A 24,177-nucleotide genomic window follows, 5' to 3' on the forward strand; every position below is an offset into this window, starting at 1 on the left:
ACACTATGTCACATACGGCGCGGGGCTTCTGTAAAAACGAGGCCCGTGCACGTACATTCTGCACAGGCAGACAGCGAGTTGAAAGTGGTAAAAGTGCACACATGCAGCCCACGGTTACTCGCAGATATATCGAGTCCCACGGGACCCGCTCAGCCTCCCTCCAGTCGGTTAAGCGCCGGAACGGGGTCGAGGAAGAGCGATCTGCCCGCTGTGATCAGCGCGCTCCCCGCCTCAGATGCGCAGCACACTCGAGCGCCGCCGTTGCCCAGTCAACAGAGCGCGTTTCGCATCCAGCCCTTAGCCATTCATGCAGATGCATGGTCAGTGCTTCCAGGGGTTTCGGATTGGGTGCTAGGCATTATAAAGAGAGGCTACTCGCTACAGTTTTCTCGACGCCCACCGTGCTTTTCAGCGCGCGTCGAAACTACGGTCAAAACAGAAGTAGCACACATACTTCGGGCCGAAATATCAAAACTGTTGAGCAAAGGGGCTGTAGAGCCTGTGTCTCAAAGCGAGGGGGGGCTGTACAGCAGATACTTTCTGGTGCCCAAGAGAGACGGGGGTCTCCGGCCCATACTGGATCTAAGACAGCTGAACAGGCATTGATGAAACGCAGTTTCAAAATGTTCACGACCAGGAAGCTCCTCGCGCAGATTCGCAGAGGGGACTGGTTCATGTCAATAGATCTGAAGGACGCGTATTTTCAAATACAGATAGCGTCAAACCACAGGCGATATTTGAGATTCGCCTTCGAGGGCCAGGCATACCAGTTTGCAGTCCTGCCATTCGGCTTGTCCGTAGCTCCTCGTACGTTTACGAGGTGCATGGATGCAGCGCTCGCTCCTCTTAGACTCAGAGGCACACGAGTGCTGAATTATTTGGACGACTGGCTGGTTCTGGCCCGATCATGAGCGGAGCTCATGGACCACAGAGCCGTTTTACTCGATCACCTCGAGAAGCTCGGCCTCAGTGTCAATTGGGTGAAGAGTTCGCTGAACCCCAGTCAGACGATCCTGTTTCCGGGTATAGTTCTGAACTCGTGTTCCATGACGGCGCGGCTGTCACCACAGCGTGCGATGGGCATTCAGCGTGCAGCGAGTTCTTTCCGCTGTGGCGCGACTGTGTCGCTCAAACACTGTCAAAAGATGCTGGGTTTCATGGCCTCAGCATCTCCGGTTCTGCGGCTGGGCCTGCTCCGCATGCGCCCCCTGCAGTTCTGGCTGAAGGCTCGGGTGCCGCGCAGAGCGTGGGCGTCTGGCCGGCTGCATTTCAAGGTCGATCAGAGCTGTGTTGCGGCTCTAGCACCTTGGACAGCGAACGGCTGGTACCGATCAGGTGTAAGCCTGGGGACTTCCCCGAGTGTGAAAATGGTGTCGACGGACGCCTCCACTTCGGGATGGGGAGCGCTGCTCGAAGGCAGACCGTCCTTTGGCCTATGGTCAGAACGGGAAAAGCTCCATCATATCAACTGCCTGGAAATGCTGGCAGTGGAGAACGCGCTGACGCGCTTTTGTCCCCATATCAAGGATCACCACGTCATAGTCCGTTCGGACAACATGTCCGTGGTGTCCTACATAAATCGCCAGGTCGGTCTCGGGTCCCGAAACCTGTGCAGGCTGACGGAACGCCTCCTGATTTGGGCTCAGCGCAACGTGCGCTCGCTGAGAGCAGTGCATGTGCCTGGACTGCCGAATCTGGGTCCAGACAGGCTGTCCAGAGGCAATGTTCCTACGGGCGAATGGTCTCTACACCCACAAACAGTCCGGCTGTTGTGGGAGAGATTTGGCATGGCGGAGGTGGACCTCTTTGCGTCCCACGAAAACGCTCACTGCCCCGCGTTCTTTTCCAAGAACGAAAGCGCGCTGTCACGGAGATGGCCGTGCTGCCCGCTTTATGCGTTCCCTCCCGTCTCCCTCCTTCCGCAGGTGATAGAACGGGTGAGAGAAACGAGATGTTCAATACTGCTTGTAGCACCTCTTTGGAAGAACCAACCATGGTTCCCAGATTTGATGCAGTTAGCAGATGTCGCCCCGTGGCCGGTACCGTTGAGGAGAGACCTCCTCTCGCAGGCCAGGGGCTCGATTTGGCACCCTCAACCGGAGTTGTGGTCCCTCTATGTATGGGCACTCAATGGTTACCCCGCTGATCTCGCAGTGGGAGTGCTAAATACCATCACTCAGGCTAGAGCTCCGTCGACACGACGTCTGTATGCCTCGAAGTGGTCGGTGTTCTCCAGCTGGTGCACAGCTCGAGGTTATTCACCCCTTAGTTGTGAGGTGACGGAGGTCCTCTCCTTCCTTCAGGAGCTGTTGGATAAGGGCAGAGCCCCATCCACGCTCAAAGTTTATGTGGCTGCCATCGCGGCGTTTTCTGAAACGGCGTCCGGTCAGTCAATAGGAAGGAATGATTTAGTCATCCGGTTCCTCAGAGGAGCTAGGAGGCTGAATCCTCCCAGACCTCCGTCAGTCCCTATGTGGGACCTCGCGGCGGTTTTGGAGGCCTTGAAAGGTCCCCTTTTCAAGCCTATCCAATCGATTAGCCTTCAGCATCTGTCGTTCAAGACAGTATTCTTGTTGGCTCTCGCTTCTGTGAAGCGTGTGGGTGATTTGCACGCGCTCTCGGTGAGCCAGTCGTGCTTGGAGTTTGGGCCCAATGACTCAAGAGTCATACTCAAACCTAGGCACGGTTATGTGCCGAAATCCCTCAACACACCGTTTCGGGCTCAGGTTATTGCCCTGTCTGCCCTGCCGGTGTCAGGGGAGGATGGAGACTCGAGTCTTCTTTGCCCTGTCAGGGTTTTAAGAGCTTATGTGTCTCGCTCTGCTGCCTTTCGGCAGACGGAGCAGCTATTTGTCTCGTTTGGTGGGCGTTCCAAGGGAATGGCTGTTTCGAGACAGACTCTATCCAGATGGATAGTTGACGCCATAGCGTTAGCTTACGCTTCCAGGGGCCTTCAGTGCCCGTTGGGCGTCAGAGCACACTCCACAAGAGGCATCGCCTCGTCGTGGGCGTGGTCTACTGGGATCTCCTTGCAGGATATATGTATGGCGGCAGGTTGGGCCTCGCCGTCTACATTTATCAGGTTTTATAACCTGGAGGTTCCCGCCTTGCAAGCAAGGCTGCTGTCGGTATAGGCGAATCAGGGCCCTGAGGGGAATTCTGAGTTCACGAGCGCTATGCGCTGCCGACTGTTATATGGGCAGTATTGCGTAAGACCCGCATTGCCACATTGGTCAGGCCTTGCCTCGGCTGTGTGACGTCATATTGCCGCATCTACGGATGCTGCTAGATATGGGACGGAGGGCTTTTTCCCTTTTCTGTCCTGGACTCTCTGTGAGTCCTTCAGGTGACTGTGCACTGTAAATCCTGGGCGTTGCTTCAGGTTTATTGGTGTGTGATCCCTGCGCGCACGGCGTTTTACATTGGGTTCCTGTAGCGTCTTAGCTAAGACGCAGTACGAGAGAGCTCTCGTAAGAGAACGTACTCGGTTACTAAACGTAACCTCGGTTCTCTCTAGAAGAGCGAACGAGTACTGCGTTCTCTGCCGTGCGCACGATTCACTCTGGTTCGCTTCGGCGATGAAATAAATCAGGTGAGTCAGCCTTTTCGAGCTCCTTTTATAGGTTGGGCCACACCCGTTTCGGCGGGAAGTGGCAAGAAGGGCGCGAAGCGCCCTTATTGGTCTGATGTTGCATCAGCCCGCGCTCGATAGGCTGTGCAGTTGCCGCAGAACAAGCCAATGAGCGAACGAGCCGTCTCGCCTATGGCTGTGTACTGCTGCAAATGCGCTTTACAAAAATACAAAATTAAGGATAATTTTTTGCTTCAGTATTTCGTGAAAAGAGACTTTTCCCGTAGCGTCTTAGCTAAGACGCAGTACTCGTTCGCTCTTCTAGAGAGAACCAAGGTTACGTTTAGTAACCGAGTACGTTTTCTGCAAACAGCTCATTATCGTTGTACAAAAAAAGCATGACTGTATTTTACACATATACTTAATTTCTATAAACAAATTTCACAAATGAAATAAAAAGCAAATAAAACTGAATTCATGAACTGATTATGTTGATAATTGTGTCATGATATGAAAACAAGTACTAGCTGTGAATGATTTATCAATTAATTAATTATGCATACAATGGACATATTTACTTTAGAAGTGAAAAAAAACTAACCAAATCAGGACTAAACCTACTTATTGATATTATACATAATAAATATTTGTATTTACAAATATTCACTGAAGTTAAGTTTGAATAGTAGCTTACTGTTGGAATTGTATCCTCGGCACTGCCGTATGGGATTCCCATATTTCACATCCTGTCGCCGACTGCGTCTAAAAGGAAGCCAATATGACAAAATAAGAAATTAATTTCCACCTATATCTGACAAAGTATGAAAATACTTCCAATAATTAATCCAAATCTCAGTTTCAACAAACACCATTTTTAGGGTTTTTTCAACCCAAACAATGTTGTACTGTATACTAGAGTAAATCTCGCTGTGCATTCAGCCACACTAAAGATATGATGGTCGGCACATTATATTACTGTATGTGTAAAGTTCAGTAGAGGAAGAAATTTCAATCTGATCTCTGGGATTTCATTAAAAAAAATGCTTCCCATTTCACAATAAGAAAACTCACCCTTCACTAAATAGGATCCATACAGAAACCTGTTTGTGTCAAAAACTTTGGGATAAATTAAAATGAATGCATTTAGCAGAAGCTTTTAAATTAAAACTGTGATCCGTCCTGAAATTGCCCAATATGACTAATGCATAAAAGCAATCTTCAGTTGTAACATCTAATGAATAACATTTCCAGAAATTAGGAGGCTGTGATGGTAAATGGGGATCGAATCCTCATGAACGCACATAACTGGAATGTGATCTTTGATACGTAGGAGTTTTGGAAAAAAAACATTTTTATTGAGGTTTTGGATCTTATTAATGTGCATTTCATTATTTTCTTTCAGTGTAAATAAAAAGAACCAAATAAAGAAATAGGCCACATTATTAAGAAATTATGGAAAAGAGAGATGGGGAACTGGATTCAGATCTGCATTTCTCTCGGTCTAGAAAATACGGAATAACCACTAGGCTATTGCTCTGACATCACATTTTAAAACCAAATGTGATCACACTGTACATAGCTGAAAGTGGCATGTATAAAGATGCTGACTAACACAGTGATGGCACACTCCTGTGTAAATGTCATTGGGTTCTGAAGTGCTTTGGCATATTTACCTCTTCTGTGAGGCAGAGTACCGAGAACAGGACTTGCCGTCCCATGCACAATAAGGGTCCCGGGCCAAACAGCAGTCTGCGCAGGCCTCGCCATAGACATCACACCTGTGCAGGGCCAGATGAGTCACACCAACCGCGGACGCTACATATAGTTGTTGCTGCAGCAAAACAAAAACATATTGTTATGCTGAGTGACAGTCTTTTTTTTTCTCCCTTTAGAATTATAATTTGATCCTAATACTTCAAGGTCCATTTTCTACCTTCAAACTCTTTGGAAAGAATAAAACCCTACTACCCCATCACTAATGTGATGAATTAAAGATGCAGGTTTTGAACTGCAAATTTAAGCCTGTTCTGATAATAGACCTTTTTCTTTCCTCCAGCGTTTATAAACTTGGCATTTCTGTTTTTAGGATCAGCTGTTTTAAATCAGCTTTTCTGGGAGAACTAGGGTTTAAATTACAGCCCAGAAATGATGTCATGCCACATCTGCCAACAATCCCAATTATGATGAAAGAATAAAATGCATTGAATGAAAAGTTAACATTTTATTTTCATACATCTGTAAAATTGTTATGCCCTTATGAAAGAGGCTTATGGATTACAGGGACAGATCGCAGCTGCACGTCTATCTTAAGTGGGGTTATTGTTAAACTCTTCATGGGTAATGTATTCCTCCAGTATTTTATATAAAACATCAATGTTTGTGAATAGTGTTATCAGGTTTAGTGTACAGTAAATTCTTACCCGTTTTGAAGAAAGCTTCATAGTTGTGATGGGAGTAGGGACCTGAAAGTGAAAGATTCAAATATATTTTTTGCATGACTCCTAAATCAAAAGCTTTTGTTTCTTAAGCAGCTAATCGTCATATTTGGAATGATTTCTGAAGGATCATGTGACACTGAAGACTGGAGTAATGATGCTGAAAATTCAGCTTTGGTTCAGAGGAATACATTTAATTTAAAGAAAGGTTATTTTAATTTGTAATAATATAAAAAAATATTCGTGTTTTTATTGTGTTTTGGATAAAATAAATGCAGCCTTGGTGAGCATAAAATATTTCTTTAAAAAAAAAATCTAAGTGATATAATAAAGTCAAGTAAATTAAACAGAAATTCAATGCATTAAACCAGCATAAATTAGACAATGGTCAAATTTGACCCTGGAGCACAAAACCAGTCTTAAGTCGCTGGGGTATATTTGTAGCAATAGCCAAAAATACATTGTATGGGTCAAAATGATTGATTTTTCTTTTATGCAAAAATCATTAAGATATTAATTAAAGATCATGTTCCATGAAGATATTTTGTAAATTTCCAACTGTAAATATATTAAAACTTAATTTTTGATTTGTATTATGCATTGCTAAGAACTTCATTTGGTCAACTTTAAAGGCGATTTTCTCAATATTTAGATTTTTTAGATTAAAATAGTTGTATCTCAGCCAAATATGGTCCTATCCTAACTTAATCTGAAAGCTGAATAAATAAGCTTTCCATTGATGTATAAATCTCAATTTCGAAAAATTGACCCTTATGACTGGTTTTGTGGTCCAGGGTCACAAATATACAATTTCGTGGCCAGTACTCAAAAATATTTGCCCATATAAAATTATCACATTTGGCTAATCAGAATCAAGTTTTCAAAAGAGCATGTAATATTAAGAAGTTAGTGTGCAACAGGAAACCCCAGGTGCAGATCTCACCTTAAAGACCTCCACTTCCTCTAGCAGTAGTTCCTCTGTCTGCAGATCATCTCTGGGCAGGACGATCACCTTCTGTACTGTACCTCTGTCTGTAGGCCAATAGAAAGACAGTCAGATTATTCACTGAGCCAACCACAAGTAATTAAACTGGCTCTTTCCATGTGCACAAAACATTCAAAGCATCATGATATTCTTTGCACCTTATGTTTTGATATAATCATGAGTATGTACTGAGACACTTGAGTTACTCTTTCTTTCCTTCCCATATACAATGTAGACCCTTCACATTTCCCATACACCATCACTTCTTTTGAAAATCCCTCTTTTGTCTTTTGTTTTTAAGGTAAACTCATCTTTCAGCTCGGCTGTACTTTGTCAGGCTCTGTCTCTACTGAAAAACTGACGTATTTGAGTGGCTGTGTCTGACCAAAATGCTAGTTTGATTTAAGCGTGCCTGTTGCATTCCTCTGTGCACATCACCAGAGATTTATTGCAACCGGAGCAATACATCTAACCTGAGCTTTGAATGGAAGCGAGCGACTGCCGCTGAAAGCCAGGGACGTTCCTGTGAGTACTTGTAGGTGCAATGGGCCACGCAGAGTTGATTGAACCCATTAGCCTCTGAGCCTCACAAAGCAGGATAAGCAGACATAAAGGCATAACCTACAGCATGACGAGACCAAAAGAGTGATGTCACTCTGACTCTTTAAAGTTAAAAGAGAGTTTGAAAAGGAGACCAGAGTTAGGCAGATCAACTGTTCTAGGTTGATGGATTCTTATAACGTGACCGTGCGGCCTTAATGTGCGGCATGCACAGTTTTTCTATCAAGAACAGAAAGATGGAAACACAAAACCCTTTTTTGGAGTTTAACATCCATCTAAGTACAGTCAGATGCTTTCATCTCCTCTAATAAATATACAGTACACTGAGAAAGAATGAAATGGACTACTTTTTCTCTTTATCCTCCAGCAGTTTCAGTAACTCGATAATAGTTTAGCAAGTTTTTTTTATAACTTGCAAAGAAAAAATTTGTATTCCTTTTTTTGAGATTTGGTATATTATAAAACTTAAAACCTTTACATACTGTCTGCATTAATCATAAAAATGCCGTTAGATAGCAACAACACTAGATTTCATGGAGAAATGTAATGTTGTTAAACATTTTGAAATGACAACAGTTAGAGCATTAACTCTATTGTTGCACCCCCAAAAATCCTAAGTCTAAAATTAAAACTAATAATAATTAAATATAATTTACTTTTATATGACTATAAAAAGGGTTTGAATTCAAGTGAAAACTCAACTTAACTGAAAAGACTAATTGAAAATAATATAAATAAAAACCTGAAATAAAAACTAAATGAAAAATAAACTACAATAACCTTGTTCTATACAAAATATCTTATTTGAAGTTAATTATATGAAATTGTGCATTTTATATAGCACGTAACAAAGAAAAAAATCGGAATGTGTAAAAATCAGGCTAGTTTCCAAACTCACCTGTACCCAGGAAGAGCACTTCGTAGTTGCCATCGGCAGCAGTCACCTGGTCCACAGTGATGGTGGTGAACTCATAGTCTACGTTGGTCCTGACCACCAGGGGGCGCTTGTGCACCGGATACACAGTATTGTACATGGTAGGATGGTTACGCATGAAGTTGATGACCTCGTCAGGGTAATCTTTCGTGGACTTCATGTTGGGGGTGAAAGTCCCACCAGGACACTAGCAAAAATGAGTGAAGGGGTCCAACCTTAGCCAATGAGACATCTGCATTATCCTAATACAGTAGCAATAAAGGCTGACTTCCAAATGGTTAGATCTAAAAGCTAAACCCTACTTCTAATTTGTGCTTTCAGTTTGGTTTTAACTTTCAACAGCAGGTCTAGATTAATACTTCTATACCAGTGTGCCAATAATTCATCTAATTTTTGGTATTTTGGTACGTAAGAGTGTTAAACTCACTGTTCCTGGACGAGGGTAGGGGATTTTTCCAGTGTAGGCCACCCATTGATAATTAGGACCTTCTTTGTGAGCAAAAGGTCCATTGAACACCATCCGAATGTCCGCCATTGAGTAGACACAGACCGCTGAGCCTTTGAATACAGAGCTGGGGGAAAATAACAGTGTTTGTTATAAAGTTCATATATAGAACTATTAATTTATAAAGTGTTTAAAAGTGTACATGTGAAAAACAGATGCAAATGCAGTGGACAACTGCCCATGCTAAACAACCCCTTACTACAGTTTCCAGATGAAGGAAGATATAGACATATCTAAACTCACCCAGACACAGAGAAGACCCCATAGATGATGGGATTTTTAGTGTCCTGTGTAGGTTGTATGTACACATCCCCTAAAAGACACAAACATAGAAAAGCATTGCAATGAAAAGGCTGGAGAACAATTTGCTAATATTTGCAGTGCATAAATAAAGTGCATTTTGGGACAAACTTCCTGTGACTCAGAGTTTCTCAATGCATTTCACTCACCATTACTATTAATGAGAATTTTTTTTTTGTTTCCGGCACTTCATCTCTTCCATCTAATATTTATATATTTATTTATTTTTGTCATCTAATACTTCTATTTTATTTACATCAGTTTTCAATTAATGGTAAACTGGACAGTAAAGGAGACAATCAATGTACAAAGAAAAGACATGTAATAACTATTACGAAACTTGCTTGGCTTGCATAAACACTTATGTGTGCATATGTGTGTTTGTGTGTGCAAGGGAATGAGCGTGTGTTTAAAGACCACTAAAGTGCTACTCAGGGAGAACTCACAGGAAAATAAAGATGAGGATATCAAAACATATGGTTCCTATTGCCTCACACACATACATCCTGCCAACCGTTATACAGTATCTAGCTGTATGTAAAGCGCAGGTAATGCATCATGTGCATATGGATCAAAGACATGGCTTATAAGACGACCAAAAATTCATTCAGAACTCATTCACAGTGCTAGAAACTCATGATCTTATGAATGAAAAATTCACTGTGGTATATTGATTCCAGACACACTGAGAAGCTCATGTTGGATATACAGGTTCAAATTCAGCCTGCAACATGTCCCATCCCCTTAGTTTTCTTATGATTTCAACTAATATCACTTTGAAGACTCTCTCTCTCTCCCGTGTCAATCCATTTAGCAACCCCAAATTTCCTCTACTTTTCTCCTTCACAGCAGGACAAATGCAGTCAATGGCATGTATCTAAAGATCATCAACAGGGATAAACACATACTTTTAAAATGACAAATCTTTACAGATTTTTTTTAACAAACATTTGGCCATCTGTGATGAATTTGCCAAATCCTTAAAGTCTACCAACTGTTCAAACTCCCATATTCTCCTAAATGCAAAGCCAGAGTCTCATGAGCACTGCAGCTGTATAGAATCTATGTATAAATCTACACTATCCCTCTGAACAGAAAATGCAGGATATTTTATTGAAACCATGAAACAGCATTTATTAATTTATGTGGCCTATATTTCAAAGTGCAACAATATGCAGTAGAAAACAATATAGGATGGTATTTGGTTTGTAATGCATCAAGAATTGATTGGATTGCTAATCCCATGATATGATAGCAATAGTTGCACTTTCTAAGTATGTATATATATATATATATATATATATATATATATATATATATATATATATATATATATATATATATATATATATATATATATATATATATGTATGTATATATATATATTTATAATATATATATATATATATTTATAATATATATATATATATATTTATAATATATATATATTTATAATATATATATATTTATAATATATATATATATATATATATATATATATATATATATATTATATATATATATATATATATATATATATATATATATATATATATATATATATATATATATATATATATAAGAAATGAGCAGCAAAGCATCATATTAGAATGATTTCTGAAGGATCATGTGACACTGAAGATGTTGAAAATTCAACTATGCATCACAGAAATAAATTGCACTTTAAATATATTTAAGCAGTTATTTTAAATTGTAATAATATATATTCTTATTGTTTTTACTGTATTATTTTGTCATATAAAAGACTTCTTACTGACCCCAAACTTTGAAATCATGGTGTATATAGAAATCTTCTGATTTCCACAGAATGTAAATGTGTTATTATGATTATTCTGACTACTACTATGCCAAGTTGTACTTTAGCACTTTATCTGTATTCTAATTAAAACTTAATCCAGCTCATTAGAAGACTGACACAACTCACAACAAACTACAGCTTTATTGCCTTATTAAAAATGACTGGACATCCCTCCTTCAACACACAACACAAATCATCACTTCTCCACGAGCCTGTGTAAACATCCTCCCCACTAATAATGAGCCAAACCTGTTTATAAGAGTTGAGCGACTGTGTTCGGGAGCGCAAATCTGCTCTCTTAATATGAGTAACAGAAATAAATTCCTGCATGATCATAACCCGCCGTTTCCCTACATCACTGAGGCCAAATAGTCTGGAAATGACTATAAGTGCAAGAAAGACACCCTTAGTGGACCCGACATTCCTGTCAGTCCACCTGATCCGTCCACAGAGCATAGCCTTCTCTCTGGACGTTATCCGAACTCCCTTCAAGTCTCCACGCAGCTCATGGCACATCTCCCACACCTTCAGCCTTCTCAAAAGAGGCTTTTGTTTGGAAAAAAGAGAGGGTGGATTTATGTAACATGCTCCAAATAAGCCATTATCTATCTCTCCATATGGACAAGGGGGGAATCTGGTGCCATATTATGACAGGGAGGGTGAGGTATGTCACCTGGCCTGGTGTAAATGCAGACCTGGAGGCCCATGTTAGGGGATCCAGGATGTTGTGGGTGGACGGAGGGTTTGCATGTGGTTTTGTAGTATGGTGTGGGCGACATTGGACAGGGCCACTGAAACCTGACTAACCAAGGGAAGATCTTTCTCATTCACACACAGCTAAAGTGATCCCTGACTGGCCTCCAGCCAACGCAAACCACTTTAAGAGCCGAAATGGGGCCTTTCAACTGATGACATTATCTGTTGGAGATGAACAGAGTGAGACTTACTGAGCTCGTCGAAATGTGTTTCAATCCCATCAGCTCCTGGGACTGAGCAGATGAGACGGGCTTTCAGGAAGGTGCTCCACTTGTTGACCAAGCAGCAGTGACCACCATCATCGTTCTGTAAACACACGCACGTTGAGAGCCACTGGTTTGAGTTGAAATCAAAGAGAGCTGAAATAGCTGTACTTAATTCATTCAAGCCCCTCCGCAGCGGGAGAGAGAGGAATAAACAGCCAGGAAAAGTTAGCTGTGAGAAGACAGGATTGCAAATAGTGTCTCGTCTGGTTCACAAAACGCACCCATCTGGTCTGATGGCTGTCCAAATTTTTGGAAGAGATGGTTAAGGAATTCCTGATTTATCATCTGACTTTAAATCACAACCTATTTGTTTGGCAGTATGAAGGGAAGGTTCACCCAAAAATGAAAATGTTAAAGTAATTAGTACTTATTTTCTAATAAGTTCTTAAATATTTTCTTTAAGAATTATTTTTTCTTAGAAAGAACGTGACAGACTTTCAGACTGTATGGTGTATGTGCTGATAAACTGAACAAAAAAAATAAAATAAAGTTTTTGTTTTGCAAGCAGATTATATAATAAGTAATAAGTATAATAAGTATTCAGGCTGTTTTGTTGCAACAGGCTTGATGGGAATCAATAAATTCATTAGACATCATATTTTTGGGAATTTAAGACAAGTTAGAGGTTATCCTAACTTTCAGAAGTTATTTACAGTGATTCTTAAGAAAAACTCTGCGCGCAACAGAGACAACACGCTCTTAGAAACACACCCCTAAACACAAAACAGAAAGCTGATAAACACAAAACTCAAAAACATGTATTGTCATATACCACCATGTGGTTCCACATTTGAAACAGCTCAATAAACACATTACAAAAAATAAACAAACCCCATTCATGAAGACACACACAAAACGTACAAATATATGCTAACTGTTTAAATGCTTTAAATTTATTTTATTTTTTTTATTCTGTAAAAATGCATTGAATCGGAAGTATAAATATTATATAATATAAATGTTTATAATGTTTAGAAAAATTTGTATTTCAAATAATTCCTGTTTTTGACCTTTCTATTAAATCAAAGACACCATAAAATTCACAAAAAATATTAAGCAGCATAACAGCTTTCAGTATCTATAATGGTTGCTGTTCGCATGAATAAAATACTTTTAAGTTTTTAATAAATTTAATATATAATCAATGATTTCCTGCCATTGACTGTGGTTCTTGTATTAAGCCAATTATGATTACCTTAACCCTAACAAAGATTCTGAGGGAGAAAATTACTATTATAAGGCTTCAAAAGACTCGAAAGCACATTTACAGTCATATGGACTACGTACAGTATGATGGTCCATTTTTTGGTCCATTTTCAAACTTGACATTGTGAAAAATATTTAGAAATATGAACTAGCAATTATCCAAACTATTTTTTGCGCTTAGCTTACATTTTCAAAAAATCTAAAAGTTATTTGATCCATTTATGTGGGTTTGTAAGGAACTTTTCAGAATTTATCCCTGCCAAGTTTAGCTAAACATGAACACACCCACAAACTTACATTAAGCCCAAGAAGATGCACCACAAACCCCTGAGTTTACCCCTGTGGCTCAAGCCTGCCGCTCCATGTGTGTTTTCATTGCCCTGCCCAATTTGCAGCTGTGGTCTGCCGCTATTTTCATTAAGAACTTGTGGTTAAGCTCCACATTCGGGACAAATCGCTGTGATGCTAGTGAATAAGCTATCTTTTCCATAGCGTGCTCTGGTAAAGAAACAGTCATACTCAGAACAGCTGACCTGACAAGTTAAAAGGTCACAGGTTCAAGGGTCACATTTATAGAGAGAAGTATTGTAAGCAGGAAGGTCAAATATGTGTGGATTTCAGCACGTCAGCGTCCAGCAGACAGAAATGCTACAGTCAAGTATCCACAAACCACGATTTGCTCGCTCTAGGCTGTTGCTGAAATCTCTTTCAGAAATGCTAAAGGGTACGGAATGTCTCAAACGTCATATTCATCAACTCATATTTCAGGTCAGAACTCACCAGGCAGATTCGGCCGATGCGTGACTGTAATTTGGGGCTCTGGCCCATCTCGGAAGACTTCTCGCGGAAGAAAAAGTAGAGTTTGTCATCGTTTTTTTCGTTGCTGTCAGGGATAAGGTGAACATGGACAAATGAAGGGTCTAAGAAAAAGAAAGTGAGGGAGAAAAAAAAAGAAGAAGAAAAAAATGCAACATGCAATATCATTTTAAAGTTGCACAATGAAACATTTATCAGCCTTTTCGTAGAAAAATGTGTGAAACTATTAGGACTATTTAAGTAACTTGCACAAAGTCAATTAAAAGGAGAAAAAAAGCATCAAATAGCTAGAAAAGAAAAAAAAAACATATTCTTGTGCATATTGGTGAATTATGATAAATTGGCATTTTTTTAAAATCATTAAATAAATGGTGGATTAGGCTTAAAATATAAAAATAAAATAAAAACCATATCCATGCATTTAAAATATAGATAAAATAAAATATAAAAACACTATTATCAACTTATTTACCATTCAGCCATCTTGAGTTGTATTGGTCAGTACGCATGATTGTGTTTTTTCCCAAAGTTCGGAAAATAGCAGAGTCTGTCCCCATGAAATCAATATACACCCCTGCATACAGTTCTCCATCTAAGGTTTGCAAAAACAGAGATAAAAAGAGAAATTCAGAATGTAAGTGTCTATGAATGTAAAAGAATGATACAATTGATTTATGAGCTTTTATTTTAATGAAACATCGAGATTAATCAAGGCACAGAAAATTAGCATTTAACTGATCAACTGTTCAACTTACAGTGAACTTACTCAATGGCAACTGCCAACTTACATTACACGCTGCACAAGATTGATGCCCACTGGGTTTCACATGCGCTGGTCATTATGCATGTTCATGTGATGGGTTATTATTGCCTCTGGAGGAATTTGTTCCTTGTTAAGTAGTGTGGAGGTCAAATGTGTGTATATGTGTGTGTGTGTGTGCAGAATTCAGTTGCAGGCCATTTGAGCAGGTGTCTCAGCGTGTAGTTGGCAGAGGCCATGGCTGTTAAGGAGGGGCCGTAGAGCCTTGGCCAGGCAGAGCGCTGTCATGAGCCGCTCTCATGATTAATTCCCTCTTGGAGGAATCCAGAACGCAGGGCCTGCCTGTTTTTGCCCACACTTGCTTCTGTGTACTGCGGGAGATACGAGTTCTATCGGAGGGATTTGTAGAGGAAGCGTGCTGGATGTAGAATGAGTTTGCTGACAGTCTATTTGCTCTGCCGGCAGCGGTTTTTCCGATGGCATATCAAAATTGTTGATTCTTAGGGAATGTCTAGGTGCCAACCTGTCAGAACGCCTTGTAAATTCAACCAAACAACTTTAATATATGAGGTGGTAGTTAAACACAACCAGACAGGCAAGTACTAAAGGGTTCTTTCAACGAATAGCATGCCAAATTGTTTGTAAAAGCTTCCTTGTCATGTTTGTTTGTGGCTTTTAAGGTCGCACTTCATGTAAGACTGTGATAAATTGTTTTACTGGCTTAGCCAAGTGGTTTTGCTAGTTGCAGGCTTTGCTAAGCTGTGCTGATTAGATGGTTTAGCCAGTTGTTTTCCTAGTCAAGAGTTTCGCTGAATTACCTGCTGTGTAGGACCAGCTAAATTGGGCCTCTGTGCTTTTTTTTTTTTTTTTGGCTGATTATGTGCTAATTTGGGAACTGTTCAGGCAGGAAAAAGCTAAAATACAACAAATTTGTCACAAAAATACCTAACAAACATACAGTTTTAAAATGTAAAAATAATAAACCATCAAGCTTTTATTTTGGCAGCCAGTTCAGACGTGCCAAAATCCCAGTGTTTTCAGAGATTGAGTTTGTGTGGAGCAGCATTTTATGTGATTCCAGTCACTCTGAGACACTAAAAACACTAGATCAAGGCTTGCTAACAAGTAAAAGAATCACTTCGCCCTAAAACGCACAGAATATATATTTATTTAATTAAATTGCAGCCTTTGTGATTTCATAGTCACACAAAGCAGTATCACCATTTTGGTTTTATTTTGATGCAGTCCTATTCCTATTAAACTTGTTTTGTTTCAGACCTAATATAGCCACAATGAGCCTAAGAAAATAGCAAGGCCTTTTTTTCTCAAACTTAACATGTTTTTCTGTGAATATGGAACATAGTTAACCTATCTAAATGTGAAAAATCTTTTCCCCTTGAGCACTATTCTCAAATGACCCATCTCAAATGACCAATAAACAATTGAGTTTGCAAGTGCATGAAGACTCACAGTGAGAAGCATCATTAGAAGACTTGTTAAAACACTCCATGCACTTAACTGATTTGCACGTTTCATTATAAATGGTTTCACTGCCATCAGAGTTCTCCATTAGGAGTTATTCAGAAATCATGGTTGTGACTTTTCCAGTAAAACGCAACAAACAATGCAGTGAGTTTTCCATTTAATTCAATTTAATTGTCACTAAGTAAAGAAATGTACCATCTCGAGAGAAAAACCTGTCACTTTTTTGGGCAATAGCTATGCAACAAGTCTTCTAAAAGAGTGAGTTGCTTTGAGTAGTCACTAAAATAAATGCTTACAAGCATAAGTTGTTTTTTGGAGTAGGACAAGCACAAAAGAATGCACAATGTGGCACATTCAACACTCAACTCAAATATGTCTCCACAGTTTTGAATGGAATTGTTGAAGGGACTCACTAATCAAAGTGGAGACACTGTTCAGTTTTGGATCATATGGGCACTTTCCCTTCCCAGAATCCTCCTTGCCGGTCTCCAGATGGAAGACATATTCCTGAAAGGAAAATTGAATGCAGAGATTAGATTTCTCTGTGTTACAATCAATAATTCTACAGAAATGCTTTGCATATACTGTATAGTAGGTCCTCAAACACCTATAAAACACGACGTGGATTAGGTCAACAGCGTTAGGCGTGTGAAGACAAAAACAATAATGCACAGTTGGTAAGAGAAAAGCAATAGTGCAAAATTAACTAATCTCAAAGATAGATTCCAGAATACAACGTGTAGATAAAAAGTTTCACTATCCAAACTTCTCTGCCATGCTCCTGCTAACACCGGTCTAATCCTGCATCGTGAGGGTGGCGAAATGGCTTACTGACACCGACCCATCCCAGAATCCCTCGGGCATGATGTAGAAACAATGACTAACAGGTATTTGGATGTGCGATTTAGGGACTGCCACAAGCGTGTGCTGACATGCCCCGAAGACTCACCATGAGAAAGATCTATAGCTTTCTAACCCGAGATTTTCAGTCATAGAAGGAGACAGAAGAGTGCAAGACATTTCTAATCTTATCTATCAACATTCATTTGAAGGAGAGCGTAACGACTGTCAAAATATTCAGAGTTATCAAGCATTAACAGATTTCCTTTCACCCATTATTAAAACCAACAAAAACAAGCCAACACTGCCAGCTCCTGCAGGGTTGCTTTAAATTAGAAATGACAAATTTGCTATAGATACCCTATATTCTTCTGTTTGACAGATGTGATGTTAGAAATTAGTAATTATATTCTACTGCAAAAATTGCTAAATTTTGTGAGTTACCTGAATAACCATTAAAAAAAGGTTTTCAGATGCCTTATTTCATATGTGTTTGCCATCAATTCATTTTATTATTATCATTATTATAAAAAATAATGTATTAAATACATTTTTTAAATATTTTTATTAATAAGGCAATGGGTTAGATTTGTCTCCTTATTTTTACCAATTATATTTAATAAATGGATTTACAAAAACATTAAAAAATAAAAATATATAATATAATGTAATTAAATCACAAAACAATTAAATCTACATTGTAATGTTATCTATAAATACATTTTAATATATATAAATACATTTTAATATATATATAATACATTTACACTGGGTTTAAGTGATGCCAATAAAACATTTTCACATTTTAATTCAAAATTTCTCTTGATGTAAAGTTCTGTTTCTGCAGTGGTAGTGCATTAGGAGCAATGGTTTAGTAAACAAACGTGTAGTTTAAGGTTTGAGTCTTTACATTGTGATGCTCAAACCTACAGTATTCCCATAAAGATTGTACTAGGAGTGAGCTCAGGTCACAAAAGGGTTAAGCACTTCTTCCTGAGATGTGAAATGTAGGCCAGCTGAAGTATTTGAGTAATGTTTAGCTGTGTAGGTCTATTATTTCCTCTGCTTCTTTGTGTTTGGAAGAGCCGCCTTGTGTTTGCCCTCTATCAACTGCCTGAAAGTGTGTGTGCATGTTTAGCATTCACTCCTTTGAGGGCAGGAACGTTGAGGTGGGTGATCAAACTAAAACCGAGAAGGTTATGTATTGCAAGTTTGTTATTTAAAAAAACAAGACATGAAAAAAGAACAAAGAAAACAGGTTAGAAATACAAGACAAAGAGTTAACAAAAAACAAGACATGAACAAAAGAAAAAAAGAAAACAGGTTAGAAATACAAGACAAAGAGTTAACAAAAACACCTGCAGACATCAGACAGATGAGGCGAAACAAGAAAGACACAGAGGAACGAAAAGCATGCAGGTTAATGCATCTTTAGACTGAAGGAGAGTCATCAGGCTCGTGGCAGACGTCCAGATCTGTGTCCCACCTGTAGTCCGGTCTCATCAAACACTATTTCAGGTTCAGCTGCACGACTAGATCTGCCTCTGGTCTGGGGCATCTGGAGATGCATGGCGGTCTAAAACAGAACATACAGTAGTCACATGACTTAAGATGTTACTCACTTACCAAGTATGGTTGCCCTTTTCAAAAAGAAAAATAGGACAGGTATATTCAGCTAGGCACTGAGGAGACCTTTAACACTGAAAACAATATTCATTACATGTATGTGTATCTGTGAATGCTTTTGCAAGTGAAAAATCATCTCTGTTCCAAAATTAAAAAAATAAAATAAAAAATTAATTTTAATAATAAATATTATTAATAATCAATAAAATAAATAAAGATAAAATAAGGCATCACTACAAGTATCTTTTACAGTAAAGGCAATCCCATAATAGATTACACAGTTGCACATCTACCATCAAAACAGACTAACTAACCACCTGGTTTACTGTGCACTCTTTTTCAGCATGGACATCAAGCTTGCTTACTAGGTTTCGGAAGAGAGTTTGTGTGTGAAAGATATTAGGCACTACAGATATTTTGAAGTGTAAAGCAAAACTGGTCTGGGACTGTGGTCTTATCATAGCGTGCCGCTATTGGATGGTTTGATCGTAATTTTTGTAGCACAGCTGGCTCTCGGAAAACCCCAAAAATCAACACAGAGTTAGCACGTCTGCTGTGGCCACATGTGTTTCTTTCAACACAATGTCTTGAGGACTTTGTGGACGCAGTCTGTGACCCAGGTTTCCTGTCTAGAAAGAGCAGGGTGTGAGGGGTATGATATCACCTCTCAGCTCTTATACCAACATTCAACCGCAGAGGGCATTAAAAGATGTGTGCCAGTTAAACATTGCTAAGGAAAGTTGAGGCAATTCATTATTATGGAGGGCTACAGACCACCAGTACCATACTGAGACACTATAATGGGAGTTAACACCCTACATGATACACATCTCAGACTCAAAACTAAGAAACTATAGGAATAATTCTGCCATTTTTATTCACCCTCATGTTATTCCAAACCCATGTGACTTTTTGAATTTAAATTTAATGCAGCCCCCCCCCCACCATTATAATATAATATAGATATCTAAACTTTTGTATACAAGATAAAATTAAATATATATCCATACAAGTTAAAATGAAATACATCTCTATTAAATTATTATAATAAATATTGTATTATAAGTATATACAAATTAAGTATTTAAATATAAAAAAAACACATTGTTTGACAAAACGTTCAAAGTTTTAATCATTGTTCACAATAATCTTCCTCTTCATTTAGCAATTGATTGCTGCAACTGAATCATTGAGTCAGTGAGTTGAAGTCCAGTGAACAAATCTGTACACTCTTGTTTGTGAACAGAATCAACTGGTTCACTGAAAAGAACCATCTAAAAGATTATTTTCACACAGCAGCACAAAGGCAATAAATGTTGTTGATTTATTCAATTATTTTATACTTAACTCAATGAATCTTTATATTTTGTCTTTTAAATTTTTTTTTTTTTTTTTTTTTTTTTTTTTTTTTTTTTTTTTTACAAAATATTGATTTTCAGCAACTGGTTCGGAACAATGTTATTTTAGTACAAGTGGTAAACTATTATATTTTTTGTTATTTTTTAGAATTAGATCTTATATTTTCTCTTGTCACTTTAAATGAATTAAAATTGTATAATTTTTTCTACATTTTGCAATTGTTGCCATAGCAACTTCCTGAAATAAAACAAGCTTTTTCAATTAACATTTATTTGTTTTAAGTTCCGAAAATGTTTTTCATTGTTGGATTAACTTCACTGTTGGGTGAACTATTAAGAAATGCATAAACAATTAAAGTAACTGTATTATTGGCATAGGTGTGTGCATGTGTTAAGAAAATAAAGTAAATGGATTCCCATCTTCTGACTTCTGTTAATTCCACTATAAAATTCCCTGGACCGTCATTAGAGAAGAAGCATTGTATTTAAAGCTGCAAAAGTGCTAGCTGCACAAGCAAGGGTCCTAATAAGGCAAAGAGGGTCCACAGAGTGATGCCTGGCTCGAGTGAAGAAACTCAAGCTCCTCAGTTAAAGAGTAAGACTAAACAGGAGAGAGAGTTATAGCGCGCTGGGGAAGGCAGCTGTGAGGGTGAACGCCAGCCAACACCTGGAGGGATTTTAATGGGGAGGAGGTGACACAGGGGGACGGTGACTGAGAAATCACATTTGATGAACTGTAAGAGTCGGTAATGGATAGATTTGTTGAGAAATCTGGAAAAGGAATATCTATAAATACAGTAAGAACACCTGTGCCTCATAGGTATCCAGGTGTACCCGCTATGGTTAAGACACATCATTCATGCCCTGTTACCCCACTCTCAGAAAAGGTAGTTACCATAGGCTTGCGTCCTCTGTTGACATAAGTGCACACTGGGTTGTAGGCGCCCGTCCCGCACACGTACAAGTGCGTCCTGTTCCACGGCTCAATCAGACGGATGAAATTACCGCACTCGCCCTGAGAAAGGAAACAATCATGGTAATTATTTTCACACATGTCTGTGACAGGCTGAACAAAAGAGACATTAGACCAGACATTAAAAATAAAATTGTGTTTTTTAGTTCATGTCTGTTAGCTTTTGGGTTTTGTTAGCATTACATGCTACTGCTAAACAATAAGAAAATAAACTTCAGGCAGATATAAATGTGTGAAAATTAGTCCTTCAGTTCTGGGAAAGCAGACCAAAACATTTGATGGCAGTATTTAGAGACTGTTTGTCCAAATACAAGAACTGTAACAATGCCAGAAACATACTCTGTATGTATACACAGATGCTAATGTTTGGCAAATGCAATCAAGTATACTGGTAGCTAGCTATAAATATATAAGCATTTTATATCATCTCAAACTTAAACTGTATTGCTCCACTTTCACTGTATTTGACCTCAAAGAAAAAATGGCTGTAGAAGACTTTGCAATATGATAGTTTATAATAATACTCATAATGACACATTGCCCTATTAGTTTTGCTTTGATGTACACAGCCTTTTAAAATTCTAGGATTTTTTAAACTTTATTTTTAAGAAGTCTCTTATGCTCACCAAGGATGAATTTATTTGATTAAAAGTACAGTAATATTGTAAAATACTATTTAAAATAACTATTTTCTATATGAATATATTTTAAAATGTAATTTATTCCTGTGATCCAAAGCTGAATTTTCAGCATTATTATTCTAGTCTAGTTATTCTAGTCTAGTCTCAGTGTCACATGATCCTTCAGAAATCATTCTAATATGCTGATTTGAAACATTTCTAATCAATGTTGAAAACAGTTGTGCTGCTTGATATTTACTGTATGTATAAACCGTGAAACATTTTTTCCCAAGATTTCTTTAAAGAATAGAAAAAAGGTTGCATTTATAAATGAAATAGAGTTTGTAATATTATGAATGTATTTACTGTCACTTTTGACTTTTTATGAATCCTTGAATAAAACTATCAATTTCTTGATGGTATCCAATTATTATAACTATCCAAGTATTTCCTAAGTTTTTAAACTCTGTACTGGCAAGCATTTCAGCAACCTTATATTCAAGAGTTCAAAAGATTCAAATCAGAAATCAGAAGAGCTACATGTGGATTAATTTCACAGCAAGTGCAAATATTTATCATTCCTGAGCTGTGGTTTAAACCCATCACATCCCGCCACCAAACTGACACTAAGTACCATACCAGTGCACAACAAAACACCCCCAATGAAATGCACCCCGCAGATGTGCAGATGATCAGGTGATGCACACAGTTTCTTTACCAGACCACTAAACCGCTTGTCCAATTCCATATGTCCACAAATCTAGGAATTTGACCGGTTGGAGTTCATTGCATGCTGGATCTAGCATCTGTTTTCCTTCTCTGAATATCTATGAGTGCATACTGTATGGTTTTGTGTGTGGTGTCTGACCTGGAAGGCTGAGGTTTGCAACACATATATATGACCTCAGCACTACTCCTAAACTCGAATATCTCACTTTCACTTAATTTAAATCAGCAACTATTTTTTGTTGAGATTGAGGGCTATAGACCCTGACCAAACGATTTTGCATATGCTGTGTATTTGTAATGACATTTACAGCTTAAAATCCAAACCACAAACAGATGTCACATAGCCATAGTGTTTCATAAGTGAGAGCTGGCTGGAGATATCCAGATGAGTTAAGATGTCTAAACAAAGATATCTTGTGAGCAAATGTGGACCAACTGTAAACTGAAAAACTGGTTGTGTATGTTGTTATAACACTGTCTGGAATAATTCTTGGAGGAATTAGAACACTCATTTAAAGACCTGAGCATTTATCCAAGAGTTATATTCTGTGTTTATCGCGGCCTTCCAGATTAGAGCATATGTGAGCGGAGTGGAAGCAAAGAAATTGAAAGACAGCCTCACGTTTGTGTCTTTGCCACTTAAAACACACTCCGTTTTCCTTTGTGTAGAAACAGGCCAGTGTATCTGAAAGAGAGAGTATCAGAGAGAAAGGTCAATCCCATTTGTCACAACAATGACACACTATCTCAGAAATGATCCACTTTAACTCAACAACCTTTCAAACCTTTCCAAAATATTCTTTAAAATAAATAATAAGTAATTAATAAAACTGTGAATAATAAATAAAACAACTTAAAGAAATAAATACAAATATTAAAGAATACATTTAAAAAAAAAACAAATAAAAATAAATAAAAATATTTAAAACAAAAGAATAAATCAAATAAAAACAAAAGCTGTAAAATAAAAGCATACAACTTAAAATAAATAAATAAAAACTAAAAACAATTAAAATACAAAGCTGAATCAATAAATGATAAAATATATATCCCTGTCTGTCTGTCTGTCTGTCTGTCTGTCTGTCTGTCTGTCTGTCTGTCTGTCTATCTATCTATCTATGTTAGTGGGAGGCAGATGGAGTGGGTTTGTGTTGGTTCTTACTATGAGGGGTTCTCGGTTGATGTCATGGAGGTCCAAAGAAAGGATATAGTCTTTGCTGCCCACATACATGCGGTCGTGATCCTCATCCATGCGCAGGATGCGATAGTCTGATGTGTTCAACAGGAAAGAGAAGTGATGGGCTGTACCAGTAGACCTCAGATCTGCAGAAAGAAAGAGAGAGAGAGAGAGAGAGAGAGAATTCAGGTCAATCAGCAAAAACAGACAAGCCATTTATTGCTATGACATTGTTTGTTTTAGTAAGATTTACACAGAGAGAAAGAGCGTTTCCACTCCCAGTTTCATTCCATTTCCATAATTCCTTAAATACATCTCATAAAAACATGGCAGCTTGACAATAACATAATAGTTTTGGCCACAGTTCACAACAAATAATAATCAATCCATTTCACCATATGAGGTAAAAAAAAAGTTTGTTATTGCAGGCTCAAAACATGGCAATCGAATCTGTA

At 38.4% G+C, this 24,177-nt stretch overlaps 1 protein-coding gene across 1 annotated transcript in view; it reads right to left on the reverse strand.

Moving 5' to 3' along the window:
* The window catches only part of LOC132119617 (semaphorin-3F-like), a 61,504-nt gene that overhangs the window by 5,086 nt on the left and 32,241 nt on the right, over window positions 1–24,177 (reverse strand). Inside the window, exons 2-16 of the mRNA XM_059529738.1 lie at window positions 23,708–23,868; window positions 23,168–23,230; window positions 21,119–21,238; window positions 18,726–18,815; window positions 16,813–16,906; window positions 14,627–14,746; window positions 14,119–14,258; window positions 12,058–12,172; window positions 9,235–9,304; window positions 8,914–9,058; window positions 8,451–8,673; window positions 6,950–7,038; window positions 5,992–6,033; window positions 5,245–5,402; window positions 4,266–4,333 (exon numbers count right to left, since the gene is read on the reverse strand). Coding sequence (XP_059385721.1) covers window positions 4,266–4,333; window positions 5,245–5,402; window positions 5,992–6,033; window positions 6,950–7,038; window positions 8,451–8,673; window positions 8,914–9,058; window positions 9,235–9,304; window positions 12,058–12,172; window positions 14,119–14,258; window positions 14,627–14,746; window positions 16,813–16,906; window positions 18,726–18,815; window positions 21,119–21,238; window positions 23,168–23,230; window positions 23,708–23,868 — 1,698 coding nt within the window. The remainder of the gene's footprint in view (window positions 1–4,265; window positions 4,334–5,244; window positions 5,403–5,991; window positions 6,034–6,949; window positions 7,039–8,450; window positions 8,674–8,913; window positions 9,059–9,234; window positions 9,305–12,057; window positions 12,173–14,118; window positions 14,259–14,626; window positions 14,747–16,812; window positions 16,907–18,725; window positions 18,816–21,118; window positions 21,239–23,167; window positions 23,231–23,707; window positions 23,869–24,177) is intronic.

The sequence above is a fragment of the Carassius carassius genome, chromosome 38, assembly GCF_963082965.1.
Source record: "Carassius carassius chromosome 38, fCarCar2.1, whole genome shotgun sequence".
Lineage (NCBI taxonomy): Eukaryota > Metazoa > Chordata > Actinopteri > Cypriniformes > Cyprinidae > Carassius > Carassius carassius.